The sequence below is a fragment of the Cnephaeus nilssonii genome, assembly GCF_951640355.1.
Source record: "Cnephaeus nilssonii genome assembly, chromosome: 8".
NCBI classification, from domain to species: domain Eukaryota; kingdom Metazoa; phylum Chordata; class Mammalia; order Chiroptera; family Vespertilionidae; genus Cnephaeus; species Cnephaeus nilssonii.
This window is the reverse complement of record NC_137079.1, coordinates 41,246,809-41,266,779: the sequence shown is the minus strand read 5'-3', so window position 1 is coordinate 41,266,779 and position 19,971 is coordinate 41,246,809. Positions and strand designations below refer to the sequence as shown.

The 19,971-nt window shown below is 40.1% G+C and overlaps 1 protein-coding gene across 1 annotated transcript in view; it reads left to right on the top strand.

The window, feature by feature from the left end:
* IPO5 (importin 5) overlaps nucleotides 1–19,655 on the top strand; it is a 56,051-nt gene extending 36,396 nt beyond the window's left edge. Inside the window, exons 18-26 of the mRNA XM_079778856.1 lie at nucleotides 595–691; nucleotides 1,775–1,947; nucleotides 3,091–3,202; nucleotides 3,290–3,345; nucleotides 4,364–4,486; nucleotides 5,171–5,390; nucleotides 14,150–14,378; nucleotides 16,542–16,683; nucleotides 17,634–19,655. Coding sequence (XP_079634982.1) covers nucleotides 595–691; nucleotides 1,775–1,947; nucleotides 3,091–3,202; nucleotides 3,290–3,345; nucleotides 4,364–4,486; nucleotides 5,171–5,390; nucleotides 14,150–14,378; nucleotides 16,542–16,683; nucleotides 17,634–17,720 — 1,239 coding nt within the window. The 3' untranslated portion in view covers nucleotides 17,721–19,655. The remainder of the gene's footprint in view (nucleotides 1–594; nucleotides 692–1,774; nucleotides 1,948–3,090; nucleotides 3,203–3,289; nucleotides 3,346–4,363; nucleotides 4,487–5,170; nucleotides 5,391–14,149; nucleotides 14,379–16,541; nucleotides 16,684–17,633) is intronic.
* The last annotated feature ends 316 nt before the right edge of the window (nucleotides 19,656–19,971 follow it).

Sequence of the window (19,971 nt, the reverse complement as noted above, 5' to 3'; positions counted from 1 at the left end):
TGTTAAAAATAAAATTGGTATCTTTTCAGTTGTATAAACAAACATGGTAGCAAAATTAAAATGTTCACAATGATTATCTTGTGGTATTATGGAGTGTGTGTTTAATCTTTGGGTTTTTCTGTTTTATTTCTTTATGAGCATGTTATAGACAGTGAGGTTTAATGTACTTCACTATTAAAATGAATTTTTACAAAATAGCATGGGCCTGTTGCTACAGATTTACAAAATAAGTGATACGCTATGATTAAGTTTTTGGGTTTATATCTTTAAATTGTTTTTTTTCTTAAGTGATATATTTTGTTGGGAGTATTTTCATTATAAGAGTGCTGAAACTTGATAAATTTACACGAGAAGTTAAAAAAAAGGAGTATTCCCGACTTTGAATGACAATATACTGTATATACAATAATCATTCCATGGCGCTTTCCATTTTATCTCTTTATGTTACAAGACTAATTTGATAGTCATGCATGCATTAAATGTAATTCTAGTCAGGACACAACATTCTCTGGTCCTTAGATTCTGCTGTTTGTGAATAAAAATACCTGTAAACTAATGTGGATCTTGATTTCTTTTCCAATACTTTGGTTTCAGGTTTGCTATGCTAAGGAGTTAAAGGAAGGCTTTGTGGAATATACCGAACAGGTTGTCAAACTGATGGTCCCTTTACTGAAATTTTATTTCCATGATGATATCCTACAATATTTGAATGCAAAAACATGTCTAGATTTAGTTAAATTGTAGCTTGTGCAGGTATTATTAAACTTTGTGTTAACTGAAGGGTACATCATCATTATTGTTTGTGTTTGTGCTAACTGTGCTTTCAGGTTAAAAACTTGGTTCTTTGTTTCACTTGTGCCAAAAACACGAAAAAAGAGAACGTTACCTATCCTCTAGTTGGCAGTTTTCAATGGCCCACTGAAGGATTTTAAGGATTGGTATTTTATTATTAGCAAATGTTTACATTGTATATAATTGCTACTTTTCCTAAATGTCTTTTTGCAATGTTAAAAAAGTAAGACCTTTCATAATAAGTTAGAAACCCACTAATCCTTAACTTACTGCAGCACAGAATCCTACATTTCAAATGAAGGTAGCACCTTTGGGGAGAAACATCTCTTGGTAAATCTGCATATTAAATGTTTCACTCCTCAACTTAATGATAATAATTAATATGTATAGGTGCATTTTTGTTATGCCTTTACGCACACACAAAATTTTATAGATGGGTATAAAAAGGGACAACTGAACAGAGGGGTAGAGCCCAGATCCCAACGTAGATCTGTTGCCTCTGGAGTCCTTGGTTGTGGTTCCTCATGAAGTATTCTGTGTAGTGTCCTTTACAGAAGAGGCTTTTGCCCAGCAGACACTTCCCATGATGCAAAAGGACAAAACATTGTTTTCAAGAGGAAATCTTGAGACCTCATTTTACAAATGGTGTTTGATAGGGAGAGGCAACTTAATCATTGAAAACTAAAAAGGCTAGTACAGGAAGAGACCCCAAGGGTCCCACTGGTCTTTTCACAGTCATTTTTTATGTTTTTGGTTTACATTGGAAGTTCATTCTTGCTATATTGTAGGTGACAGAAAAGACAGGAGGTATGCCTTATGAGCAGGGAGACTTCTATTTTTATGCACAGGTCATATTTAACACAAGCTCTTGGATGGCAGTCTTAGATAAATAGAAGTTTCCTAGCACTCCTGTTAACTCAGTGAGCAAAAACGATAGAACAGGCTTTTGAGGACAATGATTACATTTCCTTAACAATAAAACGTGTTCGAGTGGCAGCAGCAGAATCCATGCCTCTGCTCCTGGAATGTGCAAGAGTTCGAGGTCCTGAGTATCTCACACAGATGTGGCATTTTATGTGTGATGCTCTAATCAAGGCTATTGGCACAGAACCAGATTCAGATGTCCTCTCGGAAATAATGCATTCTTTTGCAAAGGTAAATATTTTTCTCTTAAAAATATGTATAAGGTTGGGTGTTCATTTATTAGTTTTGCTAAATATATTGGGGGATTTTATTGATTTCAAAGGGGAAGGGAGGGAGATAATAGAAACATCAATGATGAGAGAGTAGAATTTATTGACTGCCTCCTGCACACCCCTTACTGGGAATCGAGCCCACAACTCAGGCATGTGCCCTGACCAGAATCTAACCACAACCTCCTGGTTCATAGGTCGATGCTTAACCACTGAACCACACCAGCTGGGCTATAACAAAATTTTTTTAAGTCAAAACCGTTCAGTTCTTTTAATGTTTTATTGTCATTTTGTATTGTGTGTTTTGTTTGCTTTTGTTTTTTTAAGAGTAGCTCCTCTAGTATTCCAGGCTTGAGTATCATCTCCAGCTCCCATGTAGTTTCTGTCCTAGTCTCCCATATTCCTCTTTTTTCCTCCCTGTTGCTTTCTCTCTCCTTCGTGCTGTTTTTTATATCATTAGTTGGTTTGTTCCAAAAGTCGCTCTTTCTTTTCCTCCCAGTTCTTGTCTCAAGAATTAACTTGCCCTTTATTTGAGTCTCATTCACTTTCCCGTATTCTTGGTTACCACCATAGCACACAGCTTCATAACTTGCTCCACAGTTTGGTTTAAAAGTTCTTCAGCATCTTTATTTGCCCCATTTACACTCCTGCAGTTTAAAATTTATTTTATTTTTCCAAAGAAGGTCAGATTTTTCTGTAACATCTTTGTCTGCCCATATTACTCCCTCTGCCTGTAATGCCCTTTCATGGCAGACTTACCTTTTCTCCCCTGCTGTCTTTTAAAGAGGATATGTGTAATTGAGCTCCTAGAAGCGAGTTGGTCTGTTCCATCTTTGAACCCTCAGCAACTAGCATAATGCCTGGCACTTAAGATATGCCAAGGACAAGTTTTAAAAATATGTATTTAAAAAAAATTTTTTTAAATACTGGCATGTTAACAAAAACAAACAAACACACAAGTGTATCTACTCACTTAATAGTTTCCAGGATACTGAATTATGTTAATTTTTCTCAGATTCTCTGTGATTCTTAATGAAGTTTAATTTTTGACTCTTAAAAACACATAAATCTAATGGATTGATTTCTTTGCTCAACCTCATTTTAGTGCATTGAAGTAATGGGAGATGGATGCCTTAATAATGAACACTTTGAAGAATTGGGAGGTATACTGAAAGCTAAACTTGAAGAACATTTTAAAAATCAAGAATTGCGGCAAGGTAAGTTTTTTATGCTTTTATTTTTTAATGTAATACCTGACCATTTTGATGACCATTTAAAAAGACATTTATTTGGGTGTGTTTTAGTTAAAAGACAAGATGAAGACTATGATGAGCAGGTGGAAGAGTCACTACAAGATGAGGTAAAATGTTAAGAAATTAATTTACATAATCATTTGCATCTGGAAGATTTTTAAATGCTTAAGTCTCTAATTCATCTGACTTGTCATTCTGATGTAATTATCAGTAATCTTTAGCAGAAGACTGACATATTTCATTCATGTGTGTAGAGAATAAGTAATTTGAAATTAGCTGATTTGTGTTTTGAATGCTGTATGTGCATTTTGTTGCAATACTTCATACATAAAAGTACTTTGGAGTTCATCTGGTATTTTCTTTTAAATACTCCTTATCACAACCGTTTGTATTTGGTGATGCTTTCACTATGTTAAAGATACTTGAATGCAATTCAGATGATAAATGACTGCCTAAAGCCACACACTGTTGAAGACCTAGGGCTTAAGGCCAGATTTTTTTTGTAACATCAGCTGTCTTTCTAATGGACCACAGGATAATGCAGATTTCCTTCTAGTAAATAATGTACATGCACTGGTTAATAGAATTCTTCTTCACCTTGTGACTCACTTCTCTCCTCATCAAACCACTTGACACCATCAAACATATTTCAGCTGTGTATTTCAAATCCAGAATATGTGGCATGTTGCCATCCTGGAGGACCAGGTCTTCTCAGTTCTCTGCAGGGTGCTCGCATGCTGCTGTGCAAAAGTCGATGAGCTGTTATAAGTAACTGACCCACCATCCCACTCCAAAATTAGAAATGTTCTTGGGGGGGGGAGAAAAAAAAACTAAAAACCCCTTTGTTTCAGAACTTTGAAATTTTGGATAATTTTTCAGTCACATATATTTTACTGTGTATCAAGAAAAATCTGCAGTGAATGCAGTACAATACTTGCCAAACATTTATCTTTCCATAGATAAGAGGCATAACACCCAATCATTGAGGTAACCTCAGATTCTTGCTATGCTTTTAAGAAAGTGATAAGAAATTTAATTTTCTATGTTTCTTAGATTTTAAAAAAATGAATGTTATTGTTAATAGTGGGGATACTTTTTAATACATATGAGTGTGTTTTGTTTTAGGATGATAATGATGTTTATATTCTGACCAAAGTGTCAGACATTTTACACTCAATATTCAGTAGCTACAAGGAAAAGGTGTTACCATGGTTTGAACAGCTGCTTCCATTAATTGTCAACCTAATTGTAAGTATTGCCTCTCCTTGACAGTTATTTTAGATAGTTGATTTGGAATTCTTTCATTGCAGCATTTGGGAACTTATACTTTGAAATTAAAATGGGTCTTAGAAATCACATTTTTTCACTGCATCTTTAATTTTATCAAAATTATTGCATTCCCCTGGATATTTTCTCACTCAGTGTGTACTTTAAGTTTGCTAATTGGTCTTTCCATAGTTCAATTAAATTATAATCTAAAGACATAAATGTGATTTTAAATGTCAGATTATCTATGACTTACTAAATTAATAAATGAAAACAGAATGATTGCATTTTTTGCAATGGACCCTACAGAATTCAGTTATGACAACCAGTAATCAGATTCTGGGTGATAGCCTCATATATTTCGTTTTTTTAAATATAAAGTAAATGTATGTACAATGTTGCCACTGTCGGTTCTTCCTGGTATATGGTAGTGTCACATTGTGGAATTCCGTAACAAATTACACAAGGCTTTTAAACCTTTACTTATTTAAATCTGTATAGTACTTTGAGGATTTTTATTCACAAGAAGTGATTGTTGCTTTTGTTTTTCCTTGCCTGTATCAGGAATATTTGTGGAAGCCAATAGTCTATAGTGACTATTTATGTATTTATTTGTATTTGTATGTACTTCAGTATTCAAAGCTTAAAAGAGTATCTCTTTTGTAGTGTCCACATAGACCATGGCCAGACAGACAATGGGGATTATGCATCTTTGATGATGTTATAGAACACTGTAGTCCTGCCTCATTTAAATATGCAGAATATTTCTTAAGGCCAATGCTCCAATATGTATGTGACAGCAGCCCAGAAGTCAGGCAAGCAGCTGCGTATGGCCTGGGAGTCATGGCACAGTATGGTGGAGATAACTATCGTCCTTTTTGTACAGGTACTGATGTTTATTTGGTTACATGCATGTCCTTCCAGGTATCCCTTTTGTTTTTACCTCATGCTCCCTCTGTACCCCCAAACATTCTCTACCTATTTCTGTTTTATTCTCTTTCCCTTTTTCAAAAATTTCATCTGTAGCCCTTAAGAATTTACAGCCTCCATTCTCATAGAAATGGAAATGAAATGTGAATGGAATCAGTGCCTCTCCACCTTGATTTTATTTTGGGTTTGGGGGATATATCACAGCCCTAACATGGGACTTTTTAAAATGTTTTTATTAAATTTATTGGGGTCCCATTGGTTAATAGCATCATACAGATTTCAAGTGTACTGTTTTTTTGTTTGTTTGTTTTTTAAATATATTTTATTGATTTTTTTACAGAGAGGGGAAGGGAGAGGGATAGAAAGTTAGAAACATCGATGAGAGAGAAACATCCATTAGCTGCCTCCTGCACACTCCCTACTGGGTATGTGCCCGCAACCAAGGTACATGCCCTTGACTGGAATTGAACCTGGGACCCTTCAGTCCATAGGCCAACGCTCTATCCACTGAGCCAAACAGGTCAGGGCTCAAGTGTACTTTTTTATTTATTTATTTATTTATTAATCCTCACCTGAGGATTCCAATGGTTTTTTTAGGGAGAGTGGGAGAGAGAGGAAAAGACAGAAACATCTATGTGAGAGAAACACATCAATTGGTTCCCTCCTGCATGAGCCCTGACCAGGGCCCGGGCTGGGGAGGACCCTGCAACCAAGGTACGTGCCCTTGACTGGAATTGAATCCAGGACCCTTTGGTCCGGAGGCCGACACGCCTATCCACTAAGCCAAATCAGGGCAAGTGTATATTTCTGTAATACAAAATCTGTATATTGCACTGTGTGCCCACTACCCAAAGTCAAATAATCTTTCCAGACGCCCTTCAAATCCCCCTCCTGCCCCCACACACACACACACACACACACACACACACACACACACACACCATACTTTTCCCTTTGGCAACCACCACACTGCTGTTTTGTCTATGTGTTTCAGTTTTATATCCCACATTTGAGTGAAGTCATATGGTTCTTAGCTTTTTCTGACTTATTTAATTTAGCATAATATCCTTAAAGTCCATCCATGTTGTCACAAATGGTAAGTATTTCATCTTTTCTTATGGCCTAGTAGTATTCCGTTATGTATACACTAGAGGCCCGGTGCACGACAATGGGAGTCCCCTCAGCCTGGCCTGCGCCCTTTAGCAGTCCGGGAGCCCTTGGGGGATGTCGGACTGATGGTTTAGGCCCGCGGGCCTAAGGCGCAGTCAGACATCCCTAGTGCTGCCACGGAGGCGGGAGAGGCTCCAACCACCGCCTCTGCACTCACCAGCCATCAGCCCGGCTTGTGGCTGAGGCGGCGCTCCCCCTGTGGGAGCACACTGACCACCAGGGGGTAGCTCCTGCGTTGAGCATCTGCCCCTTGCTGGTCAGTGAGTGCCATAGTGACCAGTCGTTCCACTGTTCGGTCAATTTGCATATTACCCTTTTATTATATAGGACTAGAGGCCCAGTGCACGAATTCGGTGGGGTCCGGCCAGCCCATCCTGATGGGGGCCATCGGGGCCAGGCCAGCAGTGGCGAGGGGACGCAGGAGGTTAGCCGGCCACCCCTGATCGGCCTGGAGGAGGGGTTGGTGGGGGGGAGCAGGCTGGGCCTGGCCATGTAGCGGGGGGGGGGAGTGGCCACAGGAGGTTGGGGGGGCCACCCATTGGGGCCCTTGATTGGCCCGGCTGCTGATAGTGACTGGTTGTTCCAGCCGCTTGGCTTTTATATCTATAAATGTACCACATCTTTATACAATCCTCTATCACAGGACACTTTGGTGGCTCCATGTCTTAGCCACCATGCATAAAGCTGCAATGAACATAGGGGTGCATATATCTTCACAAATACATGTTTCGAGTTTTTCTAATGTATGCCCAGGAGAGTGATTGCTGGGTCATATGTAACTCTATTCTTAATATTTTTAGGAATCCCCAGACTGTTTTCCATAGTGACCGAACCCGTCTACATTCCCACCAGCAGTGAATGAGGGTTCCCTTTTCTCCACAACCTCTCCAACACTTGTTATTGCTTGTCTTATTGATATTAGCCATTCTAACAGGTGTGGGGTAGTAGTATCTCATTGTAGTTTGGATTTGCATTTTCCTAATTGCTAGTGAGGTTAAACATCTTTTCATATTATCTGTGGGCCGTTTATATGTCTTTTGGGGGGAGGTGTCTGTCTGGGTCCTCTGCCCATTTTTTAATTGGGTTGTTTGGTATTGAGTTCTATATATTTTTTGGATATTAAACCTTTTTCAGAGCTATTGTTTGAAAATATCATGTCCCGTTTGGTCTGCCTCCTCATCATTTTATTGTCTGTTTCTTCTGCTGTGCAGAAAGTAGTTTAATATAGTCCCATTCATTTATTTTTGTCTTTACTTCCCTTGCCTTTGGGGTCAAATTCATAAAATGTTCTCACAGCCAGAGTCCATAAGTTTAGTACCTGTGTTTTCTTCTGTGTGACTTACTGTTTTAGATCTTATAATCAGGTCTTTGATCCATTTTTAATTAATGTTTGTACATGGGGACAAAGTAGTCTAATTTCAATCTTTTGCATGTGGCTTTCCAATTTTCCCAGCACCATTTATTGAAGATGCTTTCTTTTCTCCATTGTGTATTTCTGGCTCCTTTTTCAAAAATTATCTGCCCATTTCCATTGATCTGTGTGTCTGTTTTTCTGCCAGTATCATGCTGTTTTGATTATCATAGCTCTGTAGTGTAATTTGGAGTATGGTAATGTGATACCTCCGGTTTTGTTCTTTTTTCTCAGGATTACTTTGGCTATTCAGGGTCTTTTGTGTTGTGGTTCCATGCAAATCTGATGGGGTTTTTGTTGTTGGATTTCTTTTAAAAATTACATTGGGATTTTGATGGGTATTGCATTAAATCTGTATATTGCTGTGGTTAATATGGCCATTTTAATTTTTTTCTTTTAATAATGCTTTGTAATTTTCAGTAGATAGGTCTTCCACATTCTTTGATAAGTTTATTCCTAGGTATTTTATTCTTTTGGTCACAATTGCAAAAGGAATTATTTTTTCTGTTTACTTTTCTGAGGTCTCATTGTTAGTATACTGGAAGGCGATAGATTTTTGCACATTGATTTTGTATCCTGTCACTTGACTGTATTTGTTTATTGTTTCAAGTAGTTTTTTGGTGGAGTCTTTAAGGGTTTTCTAAAGACAGAATCATGTCGTCTGTAAAAAGCGACAGTTCCTTCCCTGTTTGGATGCCTTTTATTTCTTTCTCTTGCCTTTATTACTCTGACTAGTACTATGTTGAATAACAGTGGGCATCCTTGTAATGTTCCTAATTTTAGGTTATTTCAGATTTCGGTTGTTTCTTGAGATAGGCCCATCCTATATAATAAAAGCCTAATATGCAAATGGACTGAATGGCAGAACAACTGGTTGCCATGAAACGCACTGACCACCACGGGGCAGACGCTCAACACAGGAGCTGCCCCCACCCCACCCCGCAGGCCACAGGCCAGCCAAGGCGGGTGCCAGCGGGGACCCCCCAGATCACCCCACAAAGGGAGGCGACTGGCTGGAGGCAGGACCAGCAAGTGCGCAGTGCCAGGCAGGCCAAGGCGGGGGCCAGCGGGGGCCCTCTGATTACCCTGCCAGTTGCTCCACACATCAGCCCTGATCTCTGGCCAAGCCTAGGGACCCTACCCGTGCACCAATTTTGTGCACCAGGCCTCTGGTAATGATATAAACTTCTCTCTTATTACTGCTTTCACTGCATCCCAGAAGTTTTGTTATATCAGATTGAAATTCTCATTTGTCTATATATCTTTTGATCTCACCTTTTATTTCTTTGACCCAGTCATTTTGTAGTAGTATGTTGTTTAATCTCCACACATTTGTGGGTTTCTTTACTTCTATTTTGTAGTTGATTTCTAATTTCAAGGCATTGTGGTCAGAAAATATACTTGGTATAATTTCAATGTTCTTGAATTTGTTGAGGCTAATTTTATGACCCAACATATGGTCTATCCTTGAGAATGTCCCATGTGTACTGGAGAAGAATGGTATAATCTGGTGTTCTGGGATGAATAGGTCTGTAAATGTCAAGTATGTCCATTTGGTCTAGTGTGTCATTTAAAGGCCAGTATTTCTTTATCGATTCTCTGTTTGGATGATCTATGTAGCACTTTCAATAGAGTATTAAGGTCCCCAACTATGATTGTGTTTTGGTCTTTCTCCCTTTTTTTCTGTTAGTAGCTGCTTTATGTATTTCAGTGCTTCCTGATATTTTTCAAGAATAGTTAAGTCTTCTTGATGTAGTGTCTTTCTTTATCATTATAAAATGTCCATTATTGTCTCTTGTTACCTTGAAATCTATTTGTTGGATGTAAGTATGGCTATGCCTGTTCTTTTTGTTGTTGTTGTTGTTGTTGTTGTTGTTGTTGTTGTTGTTGTTAATTCTCACCTGAGAATATTTTTTCACTTATTTTTAGAGAGAGTGGAAGGGAAGGGTAGATAGAAACATCAATGTGAGAGAGACACATTGATTGGTTGACTCCCACATGTGCCCCCACCAGTGCCAGGGATCAAGCCTGCAAACATGGTACGTGCCCTTTACTGGAATCAAACCCGGACCCTTTGGTCTGATGACCGATGCTCTATCCACTGAGACAAACTGGCTAGGGCTGCACCTGTTTTTCTGTGGATGTTATTTGCTTGAAGAATCACCTTTTTTTAAAAAAAACTATGTTATGCTTTTATTGATTTTAGAGAGAGAGAGAGAAACATCGATGAGATGGGAGAAACAGCAATCAGCTGCCATCTGCACACCCCCTACTGGGGATCAAGCCTGCAACCAGGGCATGTGCCCTGACTGGCAGTCAAACCAGAGCCTCTTATTGCATGGGACAACACTCAATTCACTGAGCCACACTAGCCAGGTTTCACCCTTTGAGTTTAATTTTGCCTTTGCAGCTTAGATACGTCTTTTGAAAGCAGCATATGGTTGGGTTTTTTCTTTTTATCCAGTCTGCTACTCTCGGCCTTTTTATTGGTGAAGTCAGTCCCTTTACATTTAGGGTAATTATTGATGTATGAGGATTTCCAATAGCCATTTTATTCTTTATTTTCTGGTAGCTCTGTGACTCCATGTGTTCTTTTCCTTTGTGTTTCTGTCTGTTGTTTTTGTTTGGAGGTATTTTATACTTCATTTCTCTGTTTCTTTTTCCTTTTTTTAAGCTATGTGTCTGTTTTGGAGGTTGTATGTGGTTACCATTAGGTTTATGGAAAAGTTGCATATATACAGCAGTATATATGCATCTGATCTCCATCCTCCTTTGCCAGTTCAGACCTTTATCCCCTCGCCTTTTATGTTTTTGTTGTTACAAATTATCCCTGTTTATGCTATAAGTTGATCTTACTCATACATAGTGTTGTGACCTTATGCTCTTTGTTTCAGGTGGAATAACCCCCTTGAGTATTTCCTGCAATGGAAGTTTTCTGGTGATAAATTCCCTCAGCGTCTGTATGTCTGGAAAAGTCTTTATTTCTCCTTCATATTTAAAAGATAACTCTACTGGATATATTATCCTATATAATAAAAGGGTAATATGCAAATTGACCCTAACAGCAGAACAACTGGTCGCTATGACATGCACTGACCACCAGGGGGCAGACATTTAATGCAGGAGAGCTGTCCCATTTAATGGTCAGTGCGCTCCCACAGGGGGAGCTCCGCTCAGCCACAAGCCAGGCTGACAGCTGCGAACACAGCAGTGGTCGCGGGATCCTGTCCCGCCTCCTCGGCAGTTCTAGGGATGTCTGACTATAGCTTAGGCCTGATTCCTGTGGGCTGTGGGCCTAAGCCGTCAGTTAGACATCCCCTGAGGGCTCCCGAGCTGCCAGAGAGATGTCTGACTGCCAGCTTAGGCCCATTCCCCCTGGGAGTGGGCCTAAGCCGGCAGGTGGGCATCCCCCAAGGTGTTCCGGGCTGCAAGAGTACGCAGACTGGGCTGAGGGACCTCCCGAGTGCACAGATTTTCATGCACTGGGCCTCTAGTTGTAGTATGTTAATCTTGGCTGGTATTTTCTCTTTCAGTCATTTGAATATTTGGTTCCACTCTCTTCTGGCTTATAGAGTTTCTGCTGAGAAGTCTGATGATACCCTGATGAGTTTCCTTTGTAGGTCACTTCCTTCTTTTCACTGGCTGCTTTGAGAATTTTTTCTTTGTTATTTTTGACAGTTTTAATACAATATGCCTTGTAGAGAGCCTCTTTGGATTGAGGTAACTAGGAGTTGTGTTTGTTTCTTGGATTCAAGGATCTAGTTCTTTCCATAGGTTTGGGAAGTTCTCATCCACTGTTTGTTTGAATAGGCTCTTTGATCTTTTCTACCTCTCTTCTTCTGCTATGCCTATTATTCTTACATACTGGAGGCCCGGTACACGAAATTGGTGCACTAGAGGGGGGCATCCCTCAGCCCGGATTGTGAGAGGGCGTAGGCCAGGCCAAGAGACCCACTGGTGCACGATCGGGGCCGGGGAGGCATCCGGTACACGAAATTGGTGCACTAGAGGGGGGCATCCCTCAGCCCGGATTGTGAGAGGGCGTAGGCCAGGCCAAGGGACCCACTGGTGCACGATCGGGGCCAGGGAGGCACGCTGCTAGAGAAAGGCCAATAATACACATCTGTGTATTATTGGCCTTTCTCTAGCAGCTTTCTCGCACAATCCAGGGCGTGTCCAGCCCGTCTCGCTCAGTCCCGATCGGCCAGATCCCAGCAGCAAGCTAATCTACCAGTCAGAGCGTCTGCCCCCTGGTGGTCAGTGCATGTCATAGTGAGCAGTTGAGCGGCCTTAACATATCATTAGCATATTACACTTTGATTGGTTGAATGGATGACTGGACACTTAGCATATTAGGCTTTTATTATATAAGATTGCTTTTTCTGATGGAGTCAGTTTTTATAGTCCTCTTCCTTTTTCTTTTTTTTAAATATATTTTTATTGATTTCAGAGAGGGAAAGGGAGTAGAAACATCAATTGATGAGAGGGAATCATTGAGCAGCTGCCTGCTACATACCCCACACTGGGGATTGAACCCTCAACCTGGGCATGTGCCCTGACTGGTAATCAAACCATGATATCCTGGTTTTTAGGTTGACAATCACTGAGCCACACCAGCCAGGCTCGCTTTCTTTCTTTCACTCTTTCCTTTTCTCTCTCTCTCTCTCTCTCTCTCTCGCTCTCTCGCTCTCTCTCGCTCTCTCTCTCTCTCTCTCTCTCTCTCTCTCTCTCCCTCCCGCCCTTTCTCCCTTTCCTTCTTATGTTCAGGTCTCTCTTTTCTTCCCTCTGCATCATCTCTAGATTCCTACTTCGACATCACTAATGTTTCTCTCCATCTGGTCTGCTCTGTTTCCTATGCTCAGTAGTTGACTCCTAATCTCCATAATTGAATGCTCATTTCCAGGATTTTTTTTAAAGTCTCAGTCTCTTTAGTAAAGTATGAAATGTTAACTAATTTGTTTTCTGATTGCATTGAATTGCCTGTCAGTATTTTCTCATATTTTGTCACATATTTCCATGTGTTCCAGTTTGCTTTCTGGGGATTTTTATTTCTGAGCTTACTCACTACCATGGTTATTCATAGTATTTGCTGGTCTCTTCTTTCTAGGCATCTGTGTATTATTGGCCTTTCTCTAGCAGCTTTCTCGCAAGAGGTCTTCTACTATTTTCTAGTAGGTGGTGCTGAATCACAAGATTTTTACCTCTTGAAATCCTACAGCTGACCTCCACAGCTGTTGTACAGCCCTGCTGCTTAGGGGTGTGGTTGTTTTTTGTTTTTGTTTTTTGCCTCTTGGTAATGGTGATTCCAGACCTGCTTACAGAGGGAAAAGGGAGCCAGCGATTCTGCTGCAATAGCTCTCCATTTGCAGATAATATGCTCCACACAAGACCATGGGCGATGGGAGGCAAGTTTTGGGAGTCCAAGGTGGTATGGCAGGACTCTGGATTCGTTCCTTTAGCAGACAGCAGCGGCAGAACCCCTGTACTGTGTCCTTGCTGCAGTCTCAGCTGGCTCAGCCACTGGTCTCACTGCTCATGGAGTGCCTGCTGAGACTCTGTTCCTCCCAACCAAAGGAAGTGCCTGCTACCACCATCTTCCTCCCATTTCCAGGATGAGCTTTTCTTCCTTCTCACCTCCCCATTCGCCCACCATTGGATGCTTCAATGCACAGGTCTCAGGCATGCCTCTATATTGAGCAGAGAATCCTTTATTGAGTTAAGAGTTGATCAACTTGCTAAAGTTTCGTGGGGGAGGCCAAGAGAACCTTTCACGCTGCCATTCCTCTGACATCACTTTTAAAACTTTTTAAACATATTGGAGGTCCCTGTGCGTTTAACATGAATACAGCTGGGCGGCTTTTAAAAACTTAGGAACCCTAAGGTGACCAGGAGAGTGGTAAATCTGGGTGGACTACTAACTTCTTGGGGTCTCTAAGTTAACAGAATGCTAATGTTCCTGATTCTGTCGGGGCGATCCCCCTTTCATTACTATGTTTGTAGCCAAGATAACAAAACATTCCTTACACTTGAACATTTCTTCATTATAACCAATAACTGGACCAAAGATAAATGTTTATGTTCATTTGCAAGAAAATGTGAGGTTTTAACTGGCCTTTTTCAAATGCTTATTTTAGAAGCACTTCCACTGCTGGTAAGAGTTATTCAATCTGTTGATTCCAAGACCAAAGAAAATGTCAATGCTACAGAGAACTGCATCTCAGCAGTAGGGAAAATTATGAAGTTCAAACCTGACTGTGTGAACGTTGAAGAAGTCCTGCCGCACTGGTTGTCTTGGCTTCCACTACATGAAGATAAAGAAGAAGCTGTTCAGACTTTCAGTTATCTGTGCGATCTGATTGAAAGGTAAGAAAAGAGACAGGTAGACCTCATTTCTTTGCCCTTCACATAAAACAGTGCTTCTTGTGCACAACCCTCAGGTCTGTAGGTTTGTAATAATGCTTGCTGTCAAAATCACTAGTGCCCCGGTGCACAAATTATGCACATTGAAAGGAAATAAATTAGAAGGTGGCCGGTGGGGCGGGACTGGGCTGGACATACCCTGGAGCCAACCTCCCATGGTCCCTTCCCAGCCAGCCACAGCTGGGGTGGCTCCGTGGCTCTAAGGGCGTCTGCGGAGTGAGCAGGGTCCCTCTGGCAGGTGGGGTCCCTTGGCCTGGCCTGTGGGGATCGGGCTGAAACTGGCTCTCCGACATCCCCAAGGGGTCCTGGATTGCAAGAGGGCGGTTCTCTGATGACGCACCCCAGAATTGGGCTCCCTCCTCCTCTCTGGAGTGCATCACCCGAGAACCACCACTGCCAAGTCACCACAGCTCGGCAGCTCCTGCATTGAGCATCTGCCCCCTGGTGGTCAGTGCACATCATACCTCCTGGACAGTCGGATGATCACTTAGTCTTTTATATATATATATATGTAGATATTAACAAAATATATTACAGTTAAGATGGCCTCATAATCTGATTTGGGTTATTCTTTATGGAATTAATTTCAACAGATGAGGCATTATAAAATGTTGATATTTTAAGGTTTCCTTCTAAAGTTTTCTCCCACCCTATCTATCTATCTATCTATCTATCTATCTATCTATCTATCTACTTGGCTTTAGATTAAATTTCCTTTTTGTTGTGGTATAATTGATGTAATATAATTTATTAGTAGAATGAGATTGAGGTACATTGTTAATACCATTATTTTGGAATTCAGGTGTTTTTGTTTGGATTCAAGAATCCGTGATACGGGCAAGTATACCAGACTGGCAATCAAGATCTGGCCCTGGGTCTTGGCATTATTAATATTATTTTGTGCCTATGAGTAAATGTAAGAGTTACAACAACCTGGAGGCTACAGAAGCTATTAAATCAAAGGCATGTTCTCTGGTGGTTTGTTTTCTAATACAAGTTTTCCTGAATATTAGTCAGATCTGGGTTCTGTCACTATTAATTACTGCTGTTAACAGCCCTCCTGGAGACCACACACTCCTTACCTACATCTGCCTCTGAAGTGACCAGTTCTCCACCATGCTATTTGATCATCTCCCTTGGAAATGACTACTACTCGGGAATTCTAGTTCGGTTCACTGTTGTATTTCTTTGCAGTAAACCTGCCTGCAGTTTATATCCTGGCTCATTCTCAAAATGCCTATCTAGCATTTGACTTTAAATTTAGTTTAGAAACCATTTTGTAGTACGTAAATGAAATTTGTGTTAAAAAGCTGTTATTCTTGCCCTGGCTGGTTTGGCTCAGTGGATAGAGTGCCAGCCTGCAGACCGAAGGGTCTCGGGTTTGATTCCAGTCAAGGGTGTGTACCTCAGTTTCTGGGCTCAATCTCTGGAGGCAACCAATCGATGTTTGTCTCTCACATGGATGTTTCTTTCTCTGTGTCTCTCCCCCTCCCTTCCACTCTCTCTGAATATCAATGGGAAAAATACCCTTTGGTGAGGATTAACAAAAAAAAAGAACATGCACTTCTTAGCCCCAGCTAGGTAGCTTGATTGGCTGTAGCATTATTCTGATGTGCCATGGTGTGACTGTGATCACTGGTCAAGGCATATACAGTAATCAACCAATGAATGCATAAATGAATGAAACAACAAATCAGGCTTTCTCTTTCACACTCTCCCCTCTCTCTAAAATTAATCAATAAAAATTAATTTAAGAAAAAAAAGAGCTGTTATTCATGTTAATATCTTGTTTTTTGGGTGATTTTTTTTTTTTATGTCACATTTTTAAAGTACTTAGAGCAGTCTATTTTTGGCCCTTAAAACAGCCCTGAGAGATGAGCCAGTATTTCTTTCTAATTTACATGGAAAGAAACAAGAGCTAGTAAGTAAAATTAGCTGGCTTTTCTCCTACTGAATTTTAAAAGGTAGTTGATTTTAGTGAATGCATAATCATTCTGTAAAAAACAACTAAATTCATTATTGGAGGGAAGTTATACTCAAATATGAGTGCTTGAGTGATTTCTCCTTGTAATTTTTATTTATAATGATTTTCTTCTCTTTTGTCAGTAATCATCCAATCGTTCTTGGCCCAAACAATACCAATCTACCCAAAATATTCAGTATAATTGCAGAAGGAGAAATGCATGAGGCAATTAAACATGAAGATCCTTGTGCCAAACGTCTGGCTAATGTAGTTCGCCAAGTACAGGTAAGCTGATTTGATTAAATTGGGCAAGAGGGAAAAATTGTTTGGGTTTTTGGGGTAGGGATTCATGTTCTCTATTACAAGAAGCAATCTAATGAACTAAGGAAATTTTATTTTTATATTCTCCTGACTCCAAGCCTCAGATAGATTATATATAAATATATGTCTTCATTATATATTACAACTAAAACATGTCTTACATTTTTGAAACATTTTGAACCTTTTAGTTGGTGCTTAGCACTTACTCATTATATATAAATTAGAGGCCCGGTGCATGAAATTTGTGCATGGGAGGGGGATCCCTCAGCCCGGCCTGCACCCTGTCTGATCCGGGATCCCTCGGGGGATGTCCGACTGCCCTCTCACAGACAGACAACCCTCTAACAATCCGGGCCTGCTGGCTCCTAACCACTCACCTGCCTGCCTGATCACCCCTAACCCCTCTGCCTGATCGCCCCTAACCGCCTCTGCCTCGGCCCCCCGCCACCATGGTTTTGTCCAGAAGGAGAACCGGATGACCGAAAAATGTCCGGTCGACTGGGTCTAATTGGCCTATTACCCTTTTATTAGTATAGATTTGTCTGCATATCTGTGAAGAAAAGAAGATGCGCCTGGTCTCCTAATAGATTAGAGAGTGTGTATTTACAGTGCTTAAAGCATTATATTTTTAAATTATTTTTACTCCCTAAATTCATGTGTGTTGGTTACTTACTAGGTCACCTACCTAGCGTAGCTTTCTCTGTGCAAAACTGAAGAAAATTTACTGTGAGTGCAATGAACTTTAAAGAAATGAACCGATTTCTTGCTTTTACAATGATATTCATCTAACTAATCTATTTGTAAAGAAAGTACATTGTCATTATTGCCATTCACCAGATGGTGATTATTAAAATATTTCTGAATGATCATTGATTGCACTTGATCTAAATCTGTGAAAATGGTTTTTTCCCTAGACTTCTGGAGGATTGTGGACTGAATGCATAGCACACCTCAGTCCTGAGCATCAGGCGGCCATACAGGAGCTCCTGAATTCTGCTTGAAGGACCTTAAGATCACCACCAGAAAACTGACTCCGAATAAACGTTTACCCTTTTGTTTAGGTTTCTTTGTTTTGTTTTTGAGCAAAAGAGAGCAGTAGAGTTGTGTGTAGGCCATTCTTCTGCAAAGCCACAACAGCAGGAAGAGAAGCACTGGGTTTCAGAATGGTGTTCAGATGGCTTTCTATCATACCACTGAAGAAGTCCCCGTAAGCCCTACAGTAGCACTGAAGAATATTTTTCTATTGGTCTAACCCACCCATCTGAAAGTGAAAGGGAAATTAAATTCATTTCCTCATTAGACATAAGGAAATTTAAGACCATCAGCTTTAAGATCCGTTATTCAGCATAGATGTGTATTAAAATAATTTGCTATACACCTAGTGTTAATTCTATTAATTGAGTGTGAGTCTTTTGTAGGGTAGAAAGAAGGCTACCCAGCAAACTAGTAGATCCAAAAATTGAGGGAAAAGCTGAAGACAAAAACAAGCACGAAGATGTCATATTTAACGTCACCGGGTTCTTTTTCCCAAAAGGCTGATGTGGTGACTCAGTTCCGAAAGCTTTTCAGCTTCCTGCCCTTGAATGTGAAGTGTCGTTGGCATGTCTGGCAGTAGTCTCTCGTTCACTCCTCAATAAACAACATTGAAATACAAAGAAGTTTGTGTAAAAATTCCATACGGTCTGGCTTTGATTCATTTGTTTTGACTATAAGAATAATCTAATATTTTTTTAAAGTAGTAACTATGGCTCTGAATGTTTTATTTTTCCCCTTATATTTTCTTTGTGCCAGTCAAACTTGAAAACATTTAGTTTTTACCAACTTCCACTTTGATTTAAACTAAGTTATGCTACATCATCTACTCTGTTCACAATTAGTGATTTTTTTTTAAAACTAGGATTGTTCTGGTTAGATAAAAGATTTGGCTTAGTGTTTTCATTGCAAATTGTAATTGCTATAGAGCCACACACAACTTTTAAACTTAATTTTATGAGAAATATGACAAATTATTTTCTGATAAATTCAATAAAATGTGTGAATGTTTTTTCCTTTATGTATTAACCTCACAGCAGTAAATGACTTGTTGTTTCTTTAGTTTTTCTAAAGGATCTTAATAGATTTCTGTTGAAACATCAGTGTTAACATTTTTATAGTTTGTACTAAATTTAACGGTGATATATAAATGCATTTTATGCTTAGATCAGAATTAAAATTAAAGGTTTTTTTCTTTAAATGATTTGCATTACTTTATTAAAACTAAATCTGAAATGGAATAGAAAGTACAGCAGATTATATTAAGATGGTTCACTTGGTAGCAGATACCTTTCAAATATATTTTCAGTTTTCAGCACACTATTAGCCCAGAAGCTTCTGTGTCTGGCAGAATAACGTGTTGAATTACTTCATCACAATCATTGCTTTTAGTATGTACCTATCTGACATTAATAATGTGTGTGGGGTAATATTTGGAGCTACTTTATACCCCATACTAGAGGCCTGGTGCACGACATTTGTGCACTGGGGTGATCCCTCAGCCCAGCCTGAGCCCTCTTGCAGTCTGGGATCCCTTAGGGAGTGGGCCTAACCCGGCAGGCAGACATCCCCCTAGCAGTCCTTACCACTGCCGCGGAGATGGGAGAAGCTCCTGCCACCGCCACTGCACTCACAAGCCGTGAGCCCGGCTTCTGGCTGAGTGGCGTGCTCCCTATGGGAGCACACTGACCACCAAGGAGCAGCTCCTGTGTTGAGCATCTGCCCCCTGGTGATCAATGTGCGTCATAGCAACCAGTCGTTTGGTCAATTTGCATATTAGGGTTTTCTATAGAATTATTTTATGTTTAAAAACTTTAATTTTATTGAATTTATTGGGGTGACATTAGTTAATAAAAATATATAGGCTTCAGATGTACAAGTCTATATAATACATCATATTGTATTGTGTGTTCACTACCCAAGCTAAGTCTCCTTCCATTACCTTTTATCACCCCCCTATACCCTCCTCTATCTCCCCCACTCCCTCTTTCCTTGTGGTAATCACCATACTGTTGTCTGTCTATACACTCTGTATTCTTGTTGGAGTAAATGTGTGAAGACAGCCCCTTTCTGCTTTCTTACATAGAGTTTAAAAAGCCAATCAACTGGAGCAATTTGGGGTTTTTTTTTAATTATTGCTACACTTACTAGTAAAACATGGTAGAAATGGGGCATGCCTGCCTAAGTTCAGATGGAAGTATGATCTGAAGATGGCTACAT